Source organism: Colletes latitarsis, chromosome 8 (assembly GCF_051014445.1).
Source record: "Colletes latitarsis isolate SP2378_abdomen chromosome 8, iyColLati1, whole genome shotgun sequence".
Classification (NCBI taxonomy): Eukaryota; Metazoa; Arthropoda; class Insecta; order Hymenoptera; family Colletidae; genus Colletes; species Colletes latitarsis.
The window spans coordinates 6,512,723-6,538,503 of record NC_135141.1 but is presented as its reverse complement, the minus strand read 5'-3'; the positions used below and the strand labels follow the sequence as shown (position 1 = coordinate 6,538,503).

Below are 25,781 nucleotides of genomic sequence, written 5' to 3'. Positions count from 1 at the left end.
AGAGAGAGCTTCCAAAAATGAGTCAGTGGTCAAGGTTCAGGTGTGAGTCAGGATAACTATGGAAAAGAATTTGAGATGTTTTGGAGTTTTGTGTGCGCGTAAACATGATGAGACATACTGGCGTAAACATAGTGATATATACTGGTATACAACATTCCAGTAATGAATTCAGTAGGGAATAAAAAAAAGGCAAGACGAATGTGGACGTTTTAATATAGGGCGTGTGGTAATGTTACAAATAAATAACGATTTTTTACGTCCTAATGGAAGAAGGGAAATTGAGATCCATCAGATTTCCATTGAACGGTGGTAACGTGCACGTTATTATTTTTCCAATATTTCAATTATTTTGTTATGTAAAGTTAAGTCAAATACATATATAACATTTAATTCTGTGTAACAAATTGATACGGTTATTGAAAAACATAGCGGGAAAAGTCAGTAGTAATCTATTTCTGTAGCAATTCATTTTTCTATTTAAATCATATCTTTACAAAATATTTGTTACCGAAGATTGTTACAGCGTGTGCACGGTACTGACTAAGAGTGGTTTTTCATTTTAATTAATCCTTAATTAACCCTTTACGAGTGGGACTGCTTTGAACAACATTATTCTAAAATATTTGTGGAATACGTTTTTAATGTGGGGTAATTATTTAGAAAAGGGAGGGTCTCACCAATTTCGATCATTTCTTAATATGTTGTAGAAATTAACATTTTGAACAACTTTCTCCTATACATATAACCACCACTCGGCCTTAGTTTCCGAGATTTTTCTTCATAAAGAGCGCTACTACCTCAGCGTCGAATCGCCAATTGTTTATTGTTTCTATACATACATAGAGTCAGCCGGCAATGGACGCATATAACGGGTGTGCTTAAAATCTCGATTTGTGTAGCTGGACGCCTAATGGCGGCAGGCATAAAAAAATTTAACCCAATCCTTATTTAAACCTAACTATTCTACTTGTCAGTACCTAATATAATGGATTAGGTCTGGGTTAGATTTCCTTATATCGGCCACGCATTCATTTTCTATTTCAATTTTCTTTATTGATATGATCAGAAGTGGGAAACAATTTCGGCCATTATTTCGAAAAATTTCATTATTCGATTATTAAAATCATATTGTCGACGAAAGAAGAATTCAACTAAATAACCTACATAATGTATTTGGCGAGTTCTATACTTCGGAATATTCGCCCTTTCTTCTCGCCATACACGTTCGATGTTCTGCATATGTGTATTTGTCTCCGGATCTGCAAAGTTGATTTTGTGGTTGACTCTCAAGTGCCTAAAACCTTCTTTATTGAGACAATCGTACGCTTTCCAGCAATCGCTTATCATCGTAGTATCAGGTTTGATCCAATTTCAGATCGCTTCAATTAATGTCTCAGATGATCGATCTGGAATTGGAATAGTAATAATAATAATGTTATACGTTTGCTTGAACGTTCAATTCCTCCGAAAATCCACTGGCCAGTTAAAAGTCTTCCCTTATTAAATTTCCGTTTACCAATCTTGGCCTCATCCACTTCAACAATTTCATTTTCACCCCCGATTGGAACACAATGTTTTTCTGTCCATAAAAGATATAATTCGCGGCAAAAGCTGGCCCAATCAACTGCCGTTGTCGACGATATTTCCAGCTCATTTTGCAAAAATTTTTGTTTTGGTGGTTTCATCATTAAATGGTAATCGACAAAGCGACAAATATCTTGTATAGAAGTATGTATATTATTAAACCACGACTTGCAATATATTCTCACTCGTTTTTTATTTCGATTTTTTTAAGTATAGCTTGTGTAGCAATTGAATTTGCGATTAAATTTCATTGCTTCTGTACTTTTACACTTACTACAATACATCTCACCATGAATCACTCTTTGTTTTATTAAAAAATCAATTAGTGTATCATAATTATTGCATGTATAATACTTAAATATTCATACAACCTCATTCCGAAACCTTTGACAGCAATGCGTTTAAAGCGATATCAATGCAGAATTAGATTTAGCTTGACACATTATACATTATTTGGCATTGGTTGTCATGTCGATTAATACAAACAAGAGAAAAAATCGGCGATCGTGTACTAACGCATACGGAGTCACAGACATATACATATAGACAGAATTCATTGTAGTAGTAGCTATCTTTTTGAAGAAAAATCTCGAAAACTAAGGCCGAACGGCGGTTAATATGCATGGGAAAAAGTTGTTCAAAATGTTGATTTCTACAACATATTAAAAAATCATCGAAATCGGTGAGACTCTCTCCTTTCTAAATAATTACCAAAAAAATTTTCGAAATTTGTTTTCCCTTATGGTATCTTATACTTTACATAGGTTGAAAAGTAAAAATGCTGGGCGGGCGAGACTTGGAATCGTATGCCGATTATCGCGAGTTCGTATTTCAGCTGATTCTCTTTTACAAGAACAAGAAGGAAAGGCTCACACTAGCGTTGCTTATCGTTTTCCCGAAATTGTGCGAAATGCCGAGCTCACGCACAGGTGACTCGTGCGGTAGTATATGCCTGCTATGCCCATCACTCTGTTAGATGCTAAGGAAGTTCGTCGTCACTACTGTCGATTTCGATGCACTCAATTATACCCGATCTGGCCACACTGTCGTGGCGTGCTAATTACTGTATGTGTTTCAATAATTAAAATTGTTAACCCACTGTCGGTGGTGTACCGTTTCTCATTGGGGTGACACAGCACTCTGCATTCTTGGCGCTCTCCTCCCTAGGCCACAGCATTATCGTGTGGATACAAGAGCAGGATCAACAAATTGTCGACGTGAGGTTACAGGCGTTCCAGCCTCACGTTGGACGCCACAGATCCACGCCCCGCTAGTGCTACCTGAAGCTCTTTTGCTAGGCCGTCACGCTGCCCCCGGAAACGGAATGAACCAAGTAAGTCTAGAGAAATTTCCCTTTATCAATGCCGATAGAGTCCCGACGTAACAGTCTGTATCATTTAATTGCTTCGCGACTACGGACGAGATATCTCGCGTGTATTATTTACCAAGATAGGAATACTGGTTTGAAGAAAAATCAATTTACAAAACATCTTAGCAAATAATAAATGACACATGTTATTTTTAAGAACAGTTTCGCGTATTTTTCTTGTACATGATATAATTCAAAGCATGGAGTAACAGATACTGCAACATCACAATTTTGACAAAAATAAGTAGTTTTTTTGCGTAAACCATTTTTTGGTAATTATTTAGAAAAGGGAGGGGGGGTTCTCGCCGATTTCGATGATTTTTTGAATATGTTGTAGAAATCAACAACTTTTTCCCATACATATAACCGCCGCTCGGCCGTAGTTTTCTAGATTTTCCTTCAAAAAGATCGCTGCTACTACAATGAATTCTGTCGATACGTACGTGGCTGTGGCAGTGTGTGTGTAAGCGTTAAATCACGGATTGTTTATTGTTTCTATTGGTAAATACTGTAAGGGCGCGACCGTAGTTCACAAAGCTCCGTAATTGGGTCAGTATAGGGCTGGATAGTACAGCTGTCATACGAGGGTTGTATATTCTTCCAAAGAAAGGTGTTTCTAAAAAGTGCAGTAATGTTTTTGTCGCTAAATAGTGTATTGGAATTCACAAATTCAACACATCAATGAAGAACACTAAGTTTTTTTTATTATCATGTGTATTTATTTATTAAATTTATCATGGTTTAAAATTGGTGAGCTCAAATTTACGAATCCACATATAATGATAAATATTTGTTCATCCTTCTCAACTAAGCCTGAAGGCATTCGGTAACTTAAAACTTTAAATGTTTTGGGCCTCCGATTAGATTGTTCAATGTACACTCGATCTTTGTTTTTTCTCCCAAGAATGGAAGACAAATCAATTTTATGTCATTGTCTTTACACAATTTATCAATTGTAAATCCCGTATTAACCATGATAGCGTCATTTTTTTCTAAATAATTAATGATGTTACTTTGTTCAAAAATTACATTATCGGAAGTTCTACCACCATACATGTTACTTATAAAATATATAAGGCCACCAGGAGTCACTCCGGACATGTACTCAATACTATATCTATGATTATACTGTGAATAAGTTGATATTTGGCAACATAAATTTTTAGGTTTTTGTATAAATATTTCTGTGCAGTCTAATACAACCCTCACAACTTTGAAATTATTGAAACAAATTGGAATATTCTTCGAAATTTCATTCGTATTAGGAAAATAAATTGCTTCTTTTAAGCAGTCGTATAAAATGTCAATGGTGTTTAAAATAATTTGTCTACAACTGGCAATTGAATATCGCGTAAATAATAATACTTTTAGAATTGAATATGAAATATTGTGTTTTAATTTCATTAATGTCATTATAATTTTTATTTAATGTTGTGGATATGCTAATTTTATTACTTCTATTATCGTATTTAAAAGTTCAAAATTTATCTTAGTTAATGTAATTAAATTTTCATTGGATGAAATAGTTGCACACCATCTATCAGTTTTCTAATACTTTCAGCTGTTTCAGTATTTTCATTCTGCCTTCTATTATAAATGGATGGAACAGATAAATCAACATGAACATCGTTTAAGACACAATATGCTTTAATTGTGTTCTTTTCTCTTTGAAGACGACGATTTCTTCTTTCATCACTTCCTTTTTCTTTTACTGTGTCATGTGTTGTTCTTGCCTGTCCTTTCGCTAAGTTTAGATCAAACCGAGTACCCTTCGTCGTGGACCACTTCCCACTAACGGCATTAGCGGAAATTTAATTCTGCAGTGAGCAAACTGCCTCACTGGATCCCGAGAAATATGCTAACCAAGTCAAACCAATAAGCACTGTGCTTCTAGGGCTTATGAAGAAAAGTGTCACGGCCCCCAACCATATTGAAACGGTCCTCATGTTAGGATTGGTGAAGAATGCAATCAGTCGGTCAAACAAACCTTTCAAAAGAGGTCTGCGTTGCAACGAACATGCACACCACTTGTTCTTATAGGACATGCTACCTTTAGTGCTAGGTCCCTTGCCACCGCAACAAGTCAAAAAGGTCCAGGTGTTTCGAGAAACGTAATCTTTCCCCTCTATAAGAAAGACTGTGTTGTCACGGAAGATAGTTATATCTTCGACTGTTATTGCTTTCCTCAGCATGATGTCATCAAACGCCCTTAAGTCCCACAGACTAGCCGCAAAGGGTGTCAAACAGCTCAGACACAATGGTTGGTTGGTTGCGGATTCGAACAATTCCTCAAAAGAGAAACATCCCATTGAACAACTAACATTACTGCCATAGGTAGTAACATGATATGTATTATCTGAGCCCCTGAACTTTCTAAAACCTAAGCCACACATCCTAGCTGGCTGGTTGACATTAACTTTGACATTCTTAATGCAATTTGTATTGTGCAAATCGTAATCTGAACTAAGACCCTTGACACAACTGTCGCTACCGCCACCAGACAAATAGCCCCACCTTCGCCAGTGCTCTGTGTGATTACAGGGAGCTGCTTCAGTGTAATTAAAAAACTCTCCAGTATTCCTATCATGTGCGTCATGCCCATGCGCGACTATACGATCCTACAATACCTTAGCATTTTCCAAAGCTGCAGTGCAATCACGCAAATTAGTAGTATCTATCGGTACTGGGCTGAATACGGTATTCTGAGTCTTTAACAATTCCACCATTCTTTTATACTCTGATCTACAGTTGGCAATGCGCGACATTGTGTCTTTAATTTCCACTATGTTGTTCTCACAAATGCGCCTAATTTCTTCCAATCTTTTAGCTTCCATCGCCGGAATTTTGCAAAAGTCAAATCCTTTTGCAAATTCTGTCCACTTGAGCAGCATTTCCGTCAACCTAGCATACGTAACCAAATCAACAGCTTTCTCCCTTTTAGCCTCGACATGTGATAAAGAGGTCGCCTGTCTCAGTTGCTTAAGCAGCGGATTATTTGCATTCAGTCCAACACCGTCTAAGGAGCACAACACTTTAACCGAGGGTGTAACGGCTCCCCCAGCTACGTCGACCAGCAAGAACAAACACACCAATCCAATCAAACTACTAGCCTTTTCGGTGATGCGTTGCGCCATTGTCTTCTCCTTCTTGACAGCCCTCTTCTTACGGCAAAGGGTTGGCGGCGGTGCATTCCCTGTCCTTGCTAACAATTGCCGTTGCTCAATAACTTGGCGGCGAGCAGTCGCCGCCAATTCTTTTAGCTTATCGGCAGCAGCCTGCATCTCTGCTGCCACTTCCACCGCGCTTGCGTGGGCGCGAATGGCCTTCCTTTCCTGGTTCGCCAAAGCACTCGTCCTAATCGTATCGCAATAACTATATGTTGTTAGAGACTATTGACTATCTATATCTATAATTGATAATACGGTGTTTAATGCTAGTTATGAAAGTGGTCCAAGTCATATATTTCTTGTTTCAAGATATTTAATGAATTGCATTTAAATAAGTTAAGAAATATTTTTATTTTATGCAACATTTTAATTTAGAATTTTATTAGTATGAAATTTTGTGTGAATTTCATTCGAAAATGTTGTTTTTAAAATTAGAATTGACTTGGACCATTTTTAAAATTAACTGAATGTCATATAAAAAGGTAATCCATTTTTATCATTTTAGGCTTTTATCACTATGAGTTTTTAAGATTCTTAAAATGTTCCTGAAAAACTGGAGAAAAACTGTATGGAAATAAACACATAACATCTTTATGTTTTTCTTCTGTTGCTGCTTTAGTGGTGGTGTAGAATGAAAGTAATTTAATATTTCCGTATATTTTTGGTCTTTCTCTTTTAAGCGAAAGATTCAACATGTTGTGGGCTTTATTTAAATTTTTTCTTCAGTTATAAATGCGAGAGGCTATTATATTTCTTTTCTTTTCTACTTTTTCATTTTTGCATTATTCTTTAAATATATATATACATACACATACAAAACTAATCAAACACGTGTTGCTTATTCGAACCCGAATTCGAAGCTGACGCTTACAGACAAATATTTCAGAAGTGGGATTCTGGGCACCAACGGTTTCATTCTTTGTTGTATTCTCGGGCTTATCCACTTTACCTATTGAGACTGTTTCTCTCTTTTCTTTTCTTTCCTTTCCTTTCTGTTCTTGCGCGGGATTGGCTCTTCAGGAATAGGCTTAATGCCCTTGGTTTTGGCTCCTCTATCCGTTTTACTCTTATCATGAGAGCTCTTTTCCTGTCTAGGTCTACGGTCGAAAGTCATTCCTCCGAATTCGAACGTTTCCTTATCTCATCAAAGGTTAACACATTGCATAATCGCACCGCCCTATCGCCGTTTTTGGCGTTGACCACGTTCATCGGCAACACGTCCAGGTAAGACGTCCTTCAAAAAAGTCATTAACATCGACCTTGATTCTGGTCTCTGGCAAAATCGCCATCCTGCCATCACCCACGAACTTGTATCCCCTGGAGAGATCTTCTCCTATGCTTTTAACTTTCGTGTCAATATTATATAAGTGTTTTTCATCACTTCCGTGTACGCTATAAAAGTTCGCTCGTACGACCCGGTTGCCCTTCTCCCGCCAACAATAGACAGTCGAGAGATATATCTTGTCGAACTGCGCCATTCTGAAGAATAACTATATCACCAAGCTAAGGTTTTTTTAGTTTTGTATGTATATATATATATATTCGGCCACCCCTGAGAAAAATTTCAATGAGGGATTTTAGAGGCCAAAATAAGACGAAAATCAAGAATACCAATTTGTCGATGGAGGCTTCGTTAAAAAGTTATTGTTAGAATCTGAGGATTCTAACCGGGGTCTGAACGAGGGAAATAGCAGGGAAAGTTAATTGATAAGATTTATTATTTATTTTTTCGCTTGTCGCAGCGCGACAAGCCGTTTATTTAAAAAAAATAAAAACTTTTTGAAAAATACAAAATAAAAAATAAAAAATAAAAAAATATAAAAAAATATAAATATATTTTTTCTATGGCCGGAGGGGTGGCCTCACCGACGTTGCCCCGGGTTTGCTGGACATTCTACGAGTGCTTCATTTTACGAATATCTAAATGAGGACTCAAGTATTTTCAACCGGGAGGTGGCTCTTATATTATGTTGGGTAACTTAAAATATGTTCTTTTACAGCCTTTATCTTAATTTCATCTGTTTTCGCGAAAATCCAGGCATCTTCCCACGACGATTAGTTCCAGGTGTTTTAGCATTCAGAGCGCGAGTTGACCGCGCTACAGAAATTAAAAATGTATCTAAAAAAAACTTTCTGCAGACCGACACTTTTGAATTATTATTTCTTGACAGAAAATGTTTGTAACTGCATTTTCTCATAGGTCTTTCAAAAATTCTAGACCTCCTTTGCTTTATTAATCGTTGATGAACTGTAGTACATAGATATAGATTCTGAGTTTCAAAATCTCTTAGTTTCCAGACATGATCAAAAATAGATTTTCTTTCATTATATTCTAGGCGATCTAAACATTTTTTTCAGCAAAAGCAATCTTTATCTTCAAAAATTTTGATTCTTTCCTTGTGTATTCTTCGCCATTATTTCTCTCTAATTTTTCTGATATTTTCTGTGTAACTACTTCCTTTTTTTTCTTACCTTGCACCATTTCTGGGGTTTCTAAATTTGCAGTAAAGTCTTGGTATGATTCATCTGAAGATGATAAACGTCTTATTCTTTTCCGTTTCTTTCAAGTATTACGTGGTCGTATTATATTTGCAAATCACATCATATCCGAGTAATAATTAACATATTCACATAATAAGTACGTTGTCGTTAACGTAGCAGAACCACTATCTGTTGGTATAGTGGTAAAATATATAAATTATTTTTCCGCCAATAATTAGTTCGGAAGAGTCCAACTGAATTAATGCACTTTGAAAATAGAACTAAATGAATTCCATATATTGTTACCGTAGACGTAGAATGTACTGTCGTTTCTGTTATTGCTTGATTATCAATTTGTCGGATTATTGTATAGTTCAGACTCGAGTTGGGACTCGAGGCTGCTCGTGTTGTGTCTCTCGCACAGGAATGCGCTGAGCTTGCGTCTAGGCGCGAAGTCGCTGCGGCCGGATGCGCGGTATCGCTCCGATATGACTTGGCCCGCTTAAGATATTACGCCTGAATAATACAATACAGTGCCTATCATAAATATACCAACCACTTAACATGTAATGAATTTAATCTTTTGGAAATTAATTGAGATAGAATAGTAGTAAATGACGGAAATATTGTTTAATCAATGTTTCATAAGTATACCAACTGTAAAGGAAACTCATTTTATTTTAAATTTTATGTACGAGAACAAAAATTTAATAATTTATAACATTCCCACCACTATGAATTACATGAAAAATTCGATTTTACATACTTATAATAAAGCTTTTTATAATATTTTTATCTATATTATTTCAGGTTTCATATTTGTGTAATCCATACTGTTTCGAGAAATATTTTACTTTCTTTCGTATGTTGGAAGTTTCGTCTCCGACGGTTCTGGGGTAGTGCCGTGGGGTTCATCACAGTCCTCTTACCAAAAGGCAAAGCCTTCCCTGCTACGCGGCCAGATCCTTCTAGAAAACCCTTATCGCTTTCCATGTGCCGCGCAGCACCATGGCTTCGGTTCATCGGCCACGCACACGGTACCTTTGACGATCGGCGATCGGGCGGGCTCTCTATCGTCGACCCATAAACAAAACATCCTGTTAAATACCGGACCCAAACAGGGAGACGGGCAGTCTTGTACACCAGACCACAGGGTCACATTGTCATCCCGGACATACATGGTAAACCTATACCAGTTTGTACGAAAATTCTAATAAACGATCCAATAAATGTAATTCGGAGTTACCTCGACGACAGGCACTGCCGAAAATTGCGTCTTCACTGTGTCGGCATTTGTCATCTAGCACGGCCGATCGGCACCCTAAGTACTTCTCGGCGAAGCCAAACACTCTAAAGAGCTGCATCGTCTCGGATAGCATGGCATAAAAAGCCGAACGGCACGATGTCGGTAACCATCAAAAGAGATTATGCCAAGACCGGCAATTAACTTTTGTTGCTTCTGTATTCCCAAAAAACAAACAAAACAAATGCAGAGTGCATAAGTCAAGTAGTCTGTTAATTCATGTAAATTTCGTTCCAAAACCATCATGGAGATACAAAGATACAATTTTATTAGAAAAATGAAGGTGATCTTAATTCTTTATTGAATAAAAAACTTTTTGCCAATTTTTTCGTTTACCATTTCTTGTCACATAATTACCGAGTAACTTTTATTGGAAAATTTTGTTGTCAGTTTATCGAGAATGCTTGAAAAAATCGAATTAACCACTCGAGTACGTAGAATATAGGTTAAAGAATAAAAAAATTAACAGTTATTTGAATTTTTTCATTAAATATATTTTTTAAATCAATTATATATTATATTATGCTTACATCTGCATCAGAGTCAGTATTCGTATCTGATTGAAGACGCGATTCATCTATTATTATACAGGCTGAGGCATATGAACTACTAGTCCCCATGATTTTCCAGCCCCTTTCGATGAACCGACAAAAGAAATATTTCCTAATGAAGTTAATCAGTATCTAACCGACAAGAAATTGCAGTTGCTTAAATTAAGAAATAAATTAATTTCTGACCTGACCAAATTTGAGCCCTGATCATAGTCTAAGGACCTTAGCTATTCGTATTTCTGTCAATTCTGTTGTTTCGGAAGCTGAAACATGTAAACATTGACAGCTATTCGAGTTATCGACCTCGCTATATCGTAATTTTTAAGGGAGATTCTAGAGGCCTTAATAAGACGAAAATCAAGAATATCTATTGCTTGACTGAAGCTTCCTTAAAAAGTTATTAAAAAATTAAATTAAAACATTTCAGATCGTTCTAAGAAAATTATTTTCGGTTGCAGGAGTCGATTACAATCTTTTTTGGTCATTATACATACCCTCGAGATCCTACGCATATTCAAGAAAAAAAATTCCTTACCGAAAATCTCTAATGTGAAACCAGTAATGCTTCCCTGTAATTTCATGCATGCGTGTCTTTAAAAAGTCATAACTCCTGAACGGATTGGACGATTTTAATTTTTCAAATTGCAAACTACGCGTATTTTAATGAAAAATATGTGAAAATTCCAAAAATATTCGAAAAGTTATTCCTTAACTCCGCAAAATGAGAAAAACCCCATAAAAATGGTCCAATTTTCAAATGTTCATAACTCCTACAATAGTGAATATATTTCATTGAAATTTTTTTCTGATGTAGAGCCCATGGGTATCTACAAAAAAAGTATTAGACAACTTTTCTGTAGGGAGTGAAACAAAATTATTAAATATAAAAACGAATTTTTAAGAAAAATGAACAAGGGTAGGTGCCTAAATTTTTCGGTGAAATTGAAAAGTTTCAAATCGTTCTGAAAAAATGATTTTCGGTTGCAGGGGTTAATTACAATCATTTTTTGTGAATAGACATTGTCGTGTTGCGAGCCTTCCGTTATGACCGATAACCAACAAAGATCCCAAACTCGGAAATAGCTTTTTACAATATTTTAGAGGATAACACCGATTAGGTCTGGGTTAGGTCTGAGAGAAAGAGGAAGATGGGTAAGTAAATGGAGAAATAATAGGAATCCTACTTATATATGTAAGTTTTTTCAAGCGTTCCGATTTGACAACGCAGAGTATCGCGCGACTACGCGTAATTTGACTCCTCTGGAGCAGCCGTGCGGGATAGTGTTATTTGACGACGCGAAGAATGTACGAACGAAATACAAAACTTTGGAAACGTCGAATCTTAAAATTATGTGAGGAGAGAAGGAGGAGGATAGGATGGGTAAATCAAAATGGAGAAAAGAGTATATGTTTTAAGAAATATATATATTGTTACAAAAAAAACCAAAAAAATTAAATATAATGTAAATATAATAATATACGAGCGCGCCGTACAATTTAACATTTGCTGCGAGCAGCGTCGACAATATCGTTCGTGGCACATGCCAACAGTTTGCAATCAACAAGCGATTCATCATCGAAATATAAACGCTGCGAATACATGTGGTCGACACAATGCTCGAGATTAAATAAAAACCTCATAGTTTCTAATTTGAAATATAAAGACTTATTATGTAGTGACATCTTCATAATTCGCGAATTATACATTATACAAAAATCTACCACCAATTCACCAATCCATAGCGGTGCCGATCCATAAAATTCTGTATTTCAGAATTCAGAGTCACCACACTGTGACTCGAAAATACAGTCCACTATCATCGTAAAATAGTCACACAAAGTTAACTCAGCGTGTGACATACTTGTTTAACTTTCCGAACATCGTCGGAGCAAACACGTAGACGACAGACATACCCTCGAAATCTTGCGCATTTTCGAGAAGAAAATTCGGTACGGGCGAAACTTAAAACGTTAATAACTTTTTAACAAAGCCTCCGTCATCAAATTAGTATTCTGGATTTTCGCCTCATTTTGACCTCTAGAATCTCCCATTAAAATTTCATTCAGGGGTGGCCGAACATCCTGTATATGGGAGTTCGGGACTAAACTAATAACTCTTAAACTATTCAATTTTCGACCTAAAACATCTAATACTTTTTTCAAAAGGATACAAAAATGCATCGCTTTATGAAAAAAAACAAGCAATACAATTTTACTAAAAAAATCAAGGTGATCTTAATTTTTTATTGAATAAAAAAATTGTTATAATGAGAAAAATCAACATCTTTTACCAAAGAGATTTTGCGTTTCACTATTAATCGAATGAGAAAGAAATAGTTTTGTCACGTAGCTGTGCATAGCAGTGGCCGTGTCGACGCAGTGGAGACCCAGCTTTAGAATTCGTCGCGCCTCGAGTATCAACTACGTCGGGTCCAAGTTTGATGATAGACTTATGTTTCCGATATCGATACCTTCGATACTCTTGAGAGTCAGGCCAAAGCCCCAAATGCAATGATCCAGACACGTGTCACCGATCGTAACTGCATCCTCTCTAATTTCTAAAAGGATTGTGGATATTTCTGGAGTTGTGTTTGATATAATAACAATTTTATTATTTACAATGACGATAATTATACTGGCTACTCTCTTCGTACGTGTTCGCTTTCTTTCTTATTTGTACCGACTGACGTTCGTCGCTACTGCGCATAGTCTCCTGCGCAATATCGTACCATATATGCGTTCACAAACGCATCCTCTCTCGCATACTTCACACCATGCGTACTACACACAACATAAATGTATCATTTATGCCAACAATTTCCTAAGGCTATTCCTTGCACCAAGTGACCTCTGAGACACGTGTACAACCCCGACACGTGTCTTAGTTTCAAAACGCATTTTTAAGCTAACATGCTGAAGCCTCTGGTCGCGAAAACCGCAATTATTTTTGCACCAACCTAACAACTCGATATAAATAAAGAGTTTACACTGAATGAAGCATATATCACGTGATATCTCATTTTTTTAATAAATGGACTTATACCACTTTTAAAATAATCTGTCCATATGGTCCTTCGAGTTAGATTCAGTGTTTGTGAACAATTGTGAGCAATAAATTGAATAAAATTTCTACACATTTGACTTCCGCGTAGTCGACGGTGATCTATTTGAGAGACGCTAGGCCCTGACAGAGTACTGGACTTGGAACGTCGTTGCGGAATTCACAACGAGGAAGTTGATCTGGGAAGCATTCACTGATCACCTCCTTATCTATTCATCTAATACGTAAGTCCTTCTTGCATTTCTTGAGTTGTGTTAACAGTATTAATTATGGACTCAACCTTGAAAACGCACATTTCGGATCGTACAAGGGTGAAGACCGCCTTGACTCGTTTTAAGGAATTTTTCAAAACATATGACCGATCAATATCGATAACGGCACTTGAAATGCATTTGGAAAAAATTTCGTTATATGAAAAATTTGAAGCGATACAATCGTTAATAGAAAATATCGTAGAAGAAACTAATCTCGAAGAAAGGAATGCGAACGGACGAGAGTCATTTGTAACATCGTATTTTAGTATAGTTACCACTGCTAAAGATTATATTGCGACTACAAAATTCTGCGCACACGAACATACTGACACCGAGTACGTTTTCTTCGGGAACAGAACCTCAATGTCGCCTAAAATTACCAACGATATAATTACCTACATTTGATGGGACGTATAATTTGTAATTGAAATTCAAAGATGCACTTGAAAAATTAATACATGACAATGAAGCTTTAGGCGACATTGACAAATTCCGTTATTTAAATTCTTTGTTAAAGGGCGACGCAGCTCGCGTAATTTGATCGTTAGGAGTTCCTGAAATAAAATGCCTGCTAAAATCAAAAATAAGAAAAAAATCTGTATTTTAACTTCAAATTGCGGCCATTTCTTTAATTATGTAAATCTGTTCATTTTTTTGACTAAAACAAACAGAACGATTGGAATCATAGAAGCCATTAGAACACATTTTCGATACGCGATTGCGTACGAGGCTCTGTACTGTCACTAATTCTAACTATTTCTCGTTGTAAAAATTTGTCAATATTACCGAAAGAGTAATACATACATATGCGAAACGCCGATTATAATTTCTATATAAAATAAAAAGAAAAAAAAAAGAAATCCAAAGAGAACATAGAAAAACGCGTTTTACAGTAAGAGTCCCCCTTAAGAACATAGCAGCGCACGTTACGAATACGCGGACAATATGTATCCTTCGCAGAACTGTACACCCGTTATATAATTGTACTCAATTTATAAAGTTGTCTTCGAGCGCCCGTATTTAAAAAATTCAAGAATTGCGTGCATGTTTTAATTGTCTCCAACAAGGGCACAAAAATATGGAGTGTACGCGTGGAGGATGTAAGAAATGCTAAAAAAAGCATCACATCCTCTTACATTTAGACATTGTTGTACCTATATCATCGCTATCGAATAATGTTTCACTTTCACGCGAACAAACGCAAATTTCAAATGCGGACGCGGACAGGAACCTTTCTAAGAGACAAGTCACGTCACAAACATACATTTCATATTCAAAGGAAAACAATTGCACCATGTTATTCTCTGCGGTGGTACACATAAATGATTATAAAGAATGTAAACGAAAATGTAGAGTATTGTTAGATTCAGGATCTCAGTCTCACTTTGCCACTGAAGCGTTGATTAAAAGACTAGGATTTAGAAATAGGGAAAGTAGTATGTAATCTATAGTATCAAGCATACATAACCATCACTTCAAGATTCAACGGATTCAGCAAATCGATTTCATGGTTATTACTGCCAAAAATAGCCGAACACTCCCATCGACATGTTGGCATTACGGAATCCTGGAAAGATCATGCTAGCGGACCCCCGTTTTCATCAACTTGGGGAAATCGATGATTATTAGGACAGGTATATTTTGGGATCTACCGTGCATCGGACGCACCTCTTTAAGACCTAATTATCCGTCACTACACCAGTCAAAACTCGGTCGGATTATTATTAGAAATATGAATTGCGCACATCTTACAGCACTAACACGGAACACGTGCCATATTGTAACAAACCAACAGTTATAGAATCATGTCTCTGATTTCTGGAAAGTCGAACATTATATCGATGAAGAACGTCTCGTCGATAAAAACAATTGCAGCGGGAAACATTTCGTGTCAACTGTGACTCAGGACAACAACGGACGACACGTGGTCGGAATTTCTTTTAGAAAAGTAATTAAGGGACTAGGATATTCGATGCAACAAGCAGAACGCTGGCTGCTCGCATTGGAACGAAGGCTGACAAAACAATCACATATTCAACAAGAATATTAACTTTGACACACGACGGAACTGAACGAGGAGCATCGTCAAAATGGACAATTAAGATTCTACTTACCGCATCACGCCGTCATCAAGGAGAACATCAGCACCACAAAATGACGCGTGGTTTTTGGTGGATCCGCGAAAACTACATCTGAGCTATCCTCGAACAATCTACAGATGACTGGATCAGTGGTACAAAAGGATCTACTTTTGATTTTTTACGTTTCCGCAATCATTGCCAAATACGCGTACGTAAGGAAGACCGTCGCTTCCAAAGAATATTATGGCGAGAAAATAGTACCTTGCCAATTAACACGTACGAATTGAATACTGTTACTTATGGGACAACATCCCCACCTGTCCTGGCGACTAGAACATTGTGACGAATTGGAGAAATTCATGTAGAAGATTCTCCTGGCGCCAGTCGTATAATCTTGAAACGGACGAATGGCACGGACTGCTTAAAAGTAGCGATTAAGTTTAAAAGTAGTGTATCGTCCATTCTGGGGACATCAGGCTTTCAACTCTGGAAATGGACAACGAACGAGTCACGTATTTTGGGTCCATCGGATGGAATACAATCCAACGTACATATTACAGTCGTTTCTCAAATTTTCGATCTCCTATGACTAATTGGGCCAGCTACCATTCAAGTAAAAATACTGTTGGAAGAACTATGGCAGCTACAACTTTCCTGTGACGAATTATTGCTTCAACATATCCCTTCACGATGGGCAACATTTCGTAAGGAATTTGGAGCAATAAATAACATTATTATTCCTACACATATACTATCTGCTGAAGCTGAGAAAATTGAATTACACGGGTTTTGTGACGCTTCACAGAGGGCCTATGTAGCCTGTATTTATCTACGGACCTTAAACAACTGACAATAGACTATAAATTTATTACGTGCAAAATCACGGGTAGCTCCATTAATATAATGACACGTCCAAGATTGGAACTGTGTCGAGCATTACTGCTAGCACGATTCGCAAAGAAGGTACGGGACAGCGTTACGATTAAATTGTAACGAGTCCTACTGGTGCGATTGAATGATCATGCTTGCTTGGAGCAAATCGTCACCCAGTAAATGGGAGACGTTCGTAGTTAACAGGACGACTGAAATCCAATAACTGTCTCGAGGAATTTGCATGTACGTGCAATCAAAGGAAAATTTGCAGCAGACATCATATCGCGCAGAGTCAACCTTTTGTCGCTTCTTTCTGCAACCCTTTGGTGGAACGGACCGTCATGGCTAGAAAAGGATTCGTCTATCTAGCCATCAATAGAACCACGTGCAACTGAAATACCAAGCATTAATGATTTGCAATAAAAGAACGATTTTCATCATTCACTCGACTCTTATGGACCATGACATATTGTTTACGTTTTGTAAGAAACGTAAGAAGTCGTATTCATAATCGTATCAAATTAGTGAATACACCAGAAAATCGTACAATTGTACACACCAGAAAATCATACAATTGTACACACAGGTTATTTTTCATCAGAAGAATTGAAACGTACCGAAATTCTTTCTCTTCGAAGTGCACAATCGAATTGTTTTTTGACAATCTCTGTCAAAATCCATTGCATTACGTTCTTTGAATTCATTTATAGACGAAACTGAATTAATCAGAGTGGACAGGAGATTGGAAGAAGCCCAGATTTCATTTAATCGAAGGCATCCCGTCATATTACCATCGAAGCAGTATCTCACGAAACTTCTCGTTTCGCATGAACATTTAAGATTATTACACGTAGACTGTCGAGCAAGGCTATCGTCATCACGCAGACGTTACTGGACACTTTCAGCTGAAAATATTGTGAAGAACGCAATACGAAATTGCGTTTGATGTCTTAGGACTAAAGCCGTGACTCAAGAATGGGGAATTTACCTGCCGTACGAAATACCCCAACAGGTTCGGTATTCATAAAAGAAAACATTCGCACAAGGCTCACATCAAAGGCCTATTATTTTTATAATATATTTATTTTTATCTGTTTCGTTACAAATGCAATTCAATTCAAACTAGCTGTAGATTTACCGTAAGATTTAAACTATAGATTTAAGTACCGATGCATTCTTAACCCCTTGACGTACGATTTGATTCTGTATAATTTTTCAATCGTATTCTATTCAATATTAATTGAATTTGTTTGTACAAGGAATGGCCACGAAAAAGAATAAATTTGTTTTATGAGTAAAACTTGATGATGAGTGTGTAGCTTCATGATCGTGAAACTTGACGTTAAGAATTTGTAACGAGTCAGACTTGTCATTTTATGTCAAGGGGTTAAGTACATTACGAAGATTTGTTTCGCACCGAGGACTATGTCACTGTACATACTCCGACAATGGAGCCAATTTTGTCGGTGTACGTAATGAACTTCTAGAATTAAATACTCTTTTAAGGGACAGTCAGCACAATGAACCTGTAACTAAATTGTTAAGGGGGCAGTCTCATGTGAGACCTAAAAAAATAAATTTTTTTTTATTACATTTTTTGAAAGTATATATATTTGAGTATGTTCTGTTACAATGTGCGTTTGTGCCATCTGGATATCAACACTTTGGAAGGAATTCTGAATGGAGCTGGGATTAATTAGTATAATCTTGCAGACTTTAAATTCGTTTCTCTTGAAATGTTACTTTCTTAATTGGCGTAGACAAAATCTCAAAAAATTTTTACACAATGTTCACATACTAGTAGCTCTCGCCCGTACCAAAATTATATTTTTATAATGAGTATATCATATAATTTTATTAAAAAGTTTGCGGAAAAGGACAAAATTTTGCAATTTTTAATTCAAGCTTTCGCCATTTTGCTAATTTTCAACATAAATTAATTATTTTGCTAGGGGCGAGAACAGGACACCTATCGAATAAAAATCTTTCTGATTTGTTTGATTTAGTCAACTTTGAGAGCTACAATTACCTTCGCCAGTGTTTAAGCACATGTTTACTGTGATCGTAACAAAAGCACGAAAAGTTAATAAAAATTATTGAAAAATTTATTTTGTATTCACATGAGACTGCCCTCTTAAGTGATAATCAAATTGAATGGCACTTGATTCCGCCTTGCGCTCCTCATTTTGGTTGACTAAGGGAAAGAGTAGTAAAGGCCACGAAATTTCATTTAAAACGAGTCATAGGTGATACTAAACTCACGTACGAAGAATTGTATACACTTTTAACTTGTTTACACTGTTAACAGAAGTAGAGGTATGTTTGAACTCCCGATTTCTATATACTTTATCCGACGATCCCACTGACCTATCTTTATTGATGCTGGGTCATTTCCTTATTGGTGACACGTTGAATACACTTCCTGTCCCCGATGTTCGACACATCCCAGACAATAAATTTAATCGTTACGAGCACATTCAAAGAATATTACAGCATTTTTGGCAGCGATGGAACACCGAATTTCTCCATCAATTACAGCAATGGACCAAGTGGCGGGTAGCATCGCTGTCTCAAATCGTGTTAGAATATTCGAATAACGCTCAATTATATGGTGCAATTATATGGTCCATGTAGGTGAGGAAGGAGTGTTCTATCTAAGTTATGGCTCTCTGAAAGGGCTGCGGGGGAGGACCCTGCGCGCTGGGGTGGTGGGTTCGCCGGTGTTTGCGGGTGTAGGGAGTTTGTCGGCGGAAGGGGACAGGGTGGGGGATCGGTTATTATTACCCACGGTCGGTAATTAGTATCAATGTTTGATAATTACTAAAAGTTAGTAAAAAAAGTAAGAGGTAATTGCCAGATGTCGGTAAAAGAGAAGGGGAATGAAATTAGATGTCTCTGGTAAAAAAAAAGAAGAGGTAATTATCAGAGGTCGGTAATGAGGAGGTGGGGAATGAAATTAGTTTTCTTTGACTATTTTAATAAAATGATATATTTAATTGCATTTTAGGTTACCTTAAACACATGCTAAATAGCAACTTTTTTGTGGCGGATAGTGGGGGGGGGGGAGGAATTTTTATGTCACGTGTTCTTCTTCTGCAAAACGTATGACATTGCATTTGCAAACACAGATTTCTGTAATATATTGCGAGCATCATGGCCGGGGAAAAGAAATTAGATGCCTTTTTTATGATTTAAAATATGTTATATTTATTAAAGCTTTATATTACAAAACATTACTTTTATGGATCCACGAATTGTGCGAGTTATTGTGTCTTAGCCATTTTACGTACACACTGTTCCCATTCTTACGCAATACTTTTTCAACCAGATACACGTCGGTATTAGCAACATGTTGTAACTCGTATTCATAGAATCCTCTGGCGATTCGATTTTCATAAACATATTTCAGCAGATGCGTTGCGGAATTAGTTTTCTGCACCTCGGCGATTGTAAATATTTCAGTGCTCCAATTCGGTGTGTAACCTTTTTTAAAAATTGTCTTAAATTTGCTCACACGTACCGCATCTCCAACTTTGAATTGTGCTGGAGCGGCAATCTTTACGTGATTATACACCATTGTTAAGAGCTTAGCAGCGTTTGTTGGTGTAACATCAATTGGTCGCATACCGATAGTTCGATGCTTTCGCGCGTTGTAATTTGATATGAGATGCTGCAGCGAATCAATCCATTTATAATTTCCATTAAGCGTAAACAGTTTCCACATGTCGTTTCTGAGCGTATGATTGAATCGCCCGACTACTGATGCTTTCATCACCGAATACGTTGAATAATGATTTATGGTGTATTTTGACAAAAGTTTTTGCATATTTGCGTTGTAAAATTCCTTTCCTTTGTCAATCTGCAAATTTTTCGGATACCTTCCACTGTGTCGAATTATCTTCCCAATTACCGTAGAAACTTCATTTCTATTCTTGGTTTTGAGGGGTATAGCCCACGCATGCTTACTCAACACATCGATAACAGTGAGTATGTAATGGAAGCCTCTGTTATACCGCGTGTGAGGTCGCATCTCGACCATGTCCGCTTGCCATAGGTCGTCGTACCCATGTACTATGACGCGTCTTCGGGGAAAAACCCTTCTCGCCTGTGCATGCAATTGTTCCACAAGACACTGTTTCTCGATACTAGGGGTTTTCTTCTCAGCCATTTATGAGTCGCTACTGACGCAAAGACCTTATGTACACGTCTTATCAAACATCAAATCGACGTTCGACATCACATTGTCCCATCGTCCTAACGTCCTCAACGTCCCATCGTCCCGACGCCCAACGACCCAACGTCCTTACATCCCTACCTCGTCCCCACGTCCCAACCTTCAGCTGTTGATGCATTTGATTTTGGAAGTCGGTACTATCCCTCTCCAATTGATTCAGTTGATCTTTCAAGCTTTGAACGTAATCTTGAAACATGATCATCTTCTTGACGAATTCGTCTTGTCGATTTTTTATAATTGTTATGTTTTCTTGCAAGTATAGCGTGTTGATAGCATCGTCATCCTCTACAGGCGGTGCTACCCGTCGAATCTTGCACGACTTTGCATCGTAATTGGCACCAACAATAGAAAAAGCGTTGTCGCGTACATAATTTGTCACTACTCCATTTCAGTGATAGTATGATTCCATTGTGCCAAAAGATGACCCAAGCTTGTTGATTGGCATTTTGATAACGATTGACTGTATCGCCAAAAGTGCAGCATAATTTATAATGTCTTCTGTCTCGCGAAGTTCCTCGATAATCGATAACATCTCATTGTCGTAAGCATTGTGACCAGCTTGACGCAAAGCCTCGAGCAATCGAAGCCGATCTACGAATTCGTTGGGATCATTCCAGTGAACGTAATCAATCTTGTTGCTGGTTAATCTCATCGAGCATGGTACGCCCTTTCCAACTTTTCTATCGTTCAATAAAGGTTTGATTACGTAGATATTCTTGTATCCTTTGTTGCCTAATGTTTTACCATACGAATCATGCTTGTACTTATGCGCACTCGTTGTCAGCAGTATGTCCCTATAGTTGCGATCATCAGCCTCAGTATAAATGTCGTTATCTGGAATTTTCCTAAATATCAATTCATAAAGGCCGGGTGTACCAGAATATCGTATGCCATCGATAATTATGTTATCGGCATTGTCCACGTCAAAATGTTTATTACCGAGCATCGGTCCATCATTGCCGAGATAAACACCACACACATGATCCATACTAACCTCTACGTCTCCGCGTAATACAGGCGCGACGTATTTTTGCCTCAGCGGACCTAGGTGATTCCGCAACGTTTCTTCACCTTCCGACGTTTACAACCGACTCCGAACAGACGCACAGTGGTCCCAAATCGTGAAATCGTGGCCAAAACCCCAAAAAATAATTTTTCGCTACGGAGGTTTGACCTGTCGGGATCGTTAGTTTAATGATGTCCCTTTAGGGTAGGGCAAATGAAATGTGTCATATTTTTATAGCTGGATGGCAATTGCGATCCAAACTTCGGCTTCTTTAGTCAGTCGTTTGGCGAGAGCGTAAGCGTGAATACGTGCGACCAAGTGAAAAGTGAATAAGTTTTTTTAGAAGACATCAATATCAATTCTGCAAAATGGATGCTGTTCCTGGAAGTAGGTACAGCATTTCTGAGTAGTGATATATTGAAAATTGTGATCCAGTAAGTTTGTAAACCGGTACATTTATTACTGAAAATAGAACGTGAAATTTCATGTATGCATCGCAAACATGTAAGCAAAAAGTTGCATATCCCACAATATCACGGTACAATTCCTCTTCAGACTTGTATTTGATACTTTGATCTTATAGAATTTGCAAAAATTAGCTGCCACTTTTTGCCCCTTTTGATCGTACAGCCCTATTTTATAATGCAGGGTGGCATTTTATAGCCAGGTTGTACCTTATACCTGCCTTACTTTATGACGGTCACGAAATATCTGTGCGGTATAATCTTTCGTTTTCTCTTTCTTTCGTTTCCATGTAGATTTTTTACTTATACAGGGTGTTCGGCAACCCCTGGTAAAAATTTTAATGGGAGATTCTAGAGGCCAAAACAAGACGAAAATAAAGAGTATCAATTCCTTGACTTAGGTTTCATTAAAAAGTTATTAACAAATTAATTTAAAAAATTTCTAATTATTCTGAAAAAATTATTTTTGGTTGCGGGCGTCAATTACAATAATTTTTGGTCAATACACATTCCCTTGAAATCCTACCTATTTTCTAGAAAAAAATTCAGTACGGGCGGTACTTTAAACGCTAATAACTTTTTAACGAAGCCTACATCAACAAATTTGTATTCTTGATTTTCGTTTTATTTTGGCCTCTGGAATCTCCCATTAAAATATTTCCCAGAGGTGGCCGAACACCCTGTATAGCAAACCAATAGAGAGCGAGCAAAAAATAGCGTACAATCAATAAATTTGCTTTAATTCTTGAACAGTGTGTTTTAAATATATTATAACTTATGTATAATTATGTATTGTAATTTTCACGTGATTCCTACATTTCCTTCGCATACGCGTGAGCTCTATTGAAAACGCCATTTTGTTTTTTCCAATTATGACTTTTGATTCGTAATCAGCGACCTCGATAACAGCTATTTACAAATTTTTAGCTAAATCGAAGAACTCCTTCATATTTTGGCGAATCTTCCCGTGCTGGCTGGTTCCCGATTTCGTCCGAAGAAGAGAAGGGCAGTGGTTAGCGAACCCCAAATTGCCCCCAAAAGATGCAGGCTCCATCCATAGGTTTGAGTGGAGTGCAATGCCATTGACGAGTGTGCCTATGGCCCCTTTCATGAGACGAACCAGAATGTAAATTCCGATTACCCGTGCACTAAGTGAACCAAAGGAAATGAAACCCTCCCATATCTTGGTTCCAGCTGACTTGGCTATTTTCTCCAATGACTCCTCGTCCATGAGGTCGAACATAGAAATGGCACCAGGCCTGAACTGCCGCCCTGTGGCCCCCTGTGCCAGAAAGCTGATGATTGCCCCCTTCTCGATTGGGAACATGATGTGTTCCTTTAACTTTTCCAGGTCTTCATGCGAATAGATCGCGCCATTAGCAAGGCTTTTGGGATCGACGTACTTCCATGTTGATTTTGTCAACGGAGCCAGCGGTTGCGGTGGTAAACTTTCCACCAACCTTGGGGAAAGCCTGTACCAAGCCCCTTGAAGCTTATATAAAGTGGGCATTAGCTCGTAGCAGGTTTTGCGTGTTCCTGTTCTGGAGAGAATGTGCGTTCGTGGTAACAGAAAATAAGATTTATTATTGTAAGTTACAGGGAGTTCGTTGAAACATTCGTCTGTTTTCCGAGCTTGGCAGTTTACCGGAATACATTTTACCAAATGTAGTGCTTCCCCTGATGGAATTATCATATAACCGGGTGCACGAGCTATCGCGGTCGCTACTTCTTCTGGTGCACTGTGTACTAATGCGAGCGCGTTTTGCAGCACACGCTGTTCCACAAGGCAACGTTGTTTTACGAGGTCCTGGTATAACTGCTTTATCTGTACCTTCATGTGCTTTTCCACGTAGACGAATTTGGAGTTAACGTATGTGAAGATGTCCAGGTTGCTGACCGGGATCCGTACCTTTTCCTTGAATCTTCCGGTCTTCGCGGTTTCCAGAATGAATAGTTTAGGATGCTCTGTTTTCGCCAGTGTATATCCACAGATAGTGGTACGGCTTGTTTCCGTTAGAGCGAACATGGCATCATCCGAGGTGACAGTGTATACTACGAGTCCTTTATCTCCCAGAGGCGTGATGCGGGTGGCTCTGCCGTCGTATAAAACATCATAACTATTAAAATTACAGGGGTCTATCGGTGCGCTATCCCAAAAGCTGAAGCCGTCCTCCGAATCCAGGCAATGTCCGTACTGTAATTTGCAGCGCTGCCCCGAATGCAGGATTACCTCGTTCGTGCTCAGTTTCACCGGGGCCACATAGTTTTTTAATGAGATTCGAGCTACTGCTTGAACCACTACGCTTGTCCAAGTTCCGTATGGTTTGCTGTACGTTGTACCCGAACAGGTACCCTCCGAATTTACCATTCCGGCTAGGGTAAGACTCCTCGTCGTTGTAGAATTTGGCATTATGCCTGTGATTTGTATAGCGACATTGATGAACATTGACCCCGTTTCCGTATCCTTGGATATTGTTAATATGTATTGTTGCCTACCATTGTTTACTATGGACACATGCGAATGCATACCGCAATAAAAAAATTGTTCTGTCAATTTCAACGTTGCATTGCTCAACCGATGTCTCCTTGAAATCTGCCAATTGGAGTAGCTGGATATCACGTTCTTCAGTTGCTGGTTCGATTTCCTCGGAGTTACAATTTGGTTCGTCAATGGCAGAAAAGGTGGTAACGTTTAACGTTCGCCCCCCACAGTCATAACCGATGATGGCCAATGCGTGGCCAAAAATAATATTTACGATTGCTACTCGGATAAACATTGTTCGGTTGTCCGCGAAAAACTGACCGTCACAAGGCACGAGCCTCATTTTATAACTAAGCCCTTTATGGTGGGGGAAGATTCGAATACCCCGAGCGCGCTCTATGTCTCTATGCTTATGGTACAGCTGCTGAATATAATTTTCCTTGATGTCAGACCGTATGTGGATTAATAAAACGTTCGCGTATTTGCAAATTCTTTTCTGCTCGTTCAGGTAATCTAAAGCATTTATGCCCGTTGCCCTGCTGTCGTATGGCAGGCGACATTCAGAAACGGTAAATATTGGTGATTCGAACTTATTATTATCAGTATGCCATGCCGAAACAGATTCGGGCTTACAGGGATGATCCCTTTCCTCCGCGTTCGAGTGACTAGTGGTAATTATATTCAGCAATTCCTTGAGACGTTGCGACGGGGATTTCGATATAGTAAAAACGGTTTCGGAACCGGTATTGGACGAAGAAACGGAGCTAAGGTGTATTTGTGATTCGGACTCATTATATTCATTAAGACATGCTAAAACGGATTCGGGCTTACTATATTTATTATGACATGCCGAAACGGATTCGGGGTTACA

At 37.9% G+C, this 25,781-nt stretch overlaps 1 protein-coding gene across 1 annotated transcript; it reads right to left on the bottom strand.

Moving 5' to 3' along the window:
* Window positions 1-1,062: 1,062 nt before the first annotated feature.
* Window positions 1,063-1,743, bottom strand: LOC143344540 (uncharacterized). The gene is made up of 2 exons (XM_076770676.1): window positions 1,450-1,743; window positions 1,063-1,354 (listed from the first exon to the last, which is right to left on the bottom strand). Exons 1-2 carry the CDS (start codon window positions 1,686-1,688, stop codon window positions 1,063-1,065), a joined length of 531 nt encoding a protein of 176 aa, XP_076626791.1. The 5' UTR covers window positions 1,689-1,743.
* Between the last annotated feature and the right edge of the window lie 24,038 nt (window positions 1,744-25,781).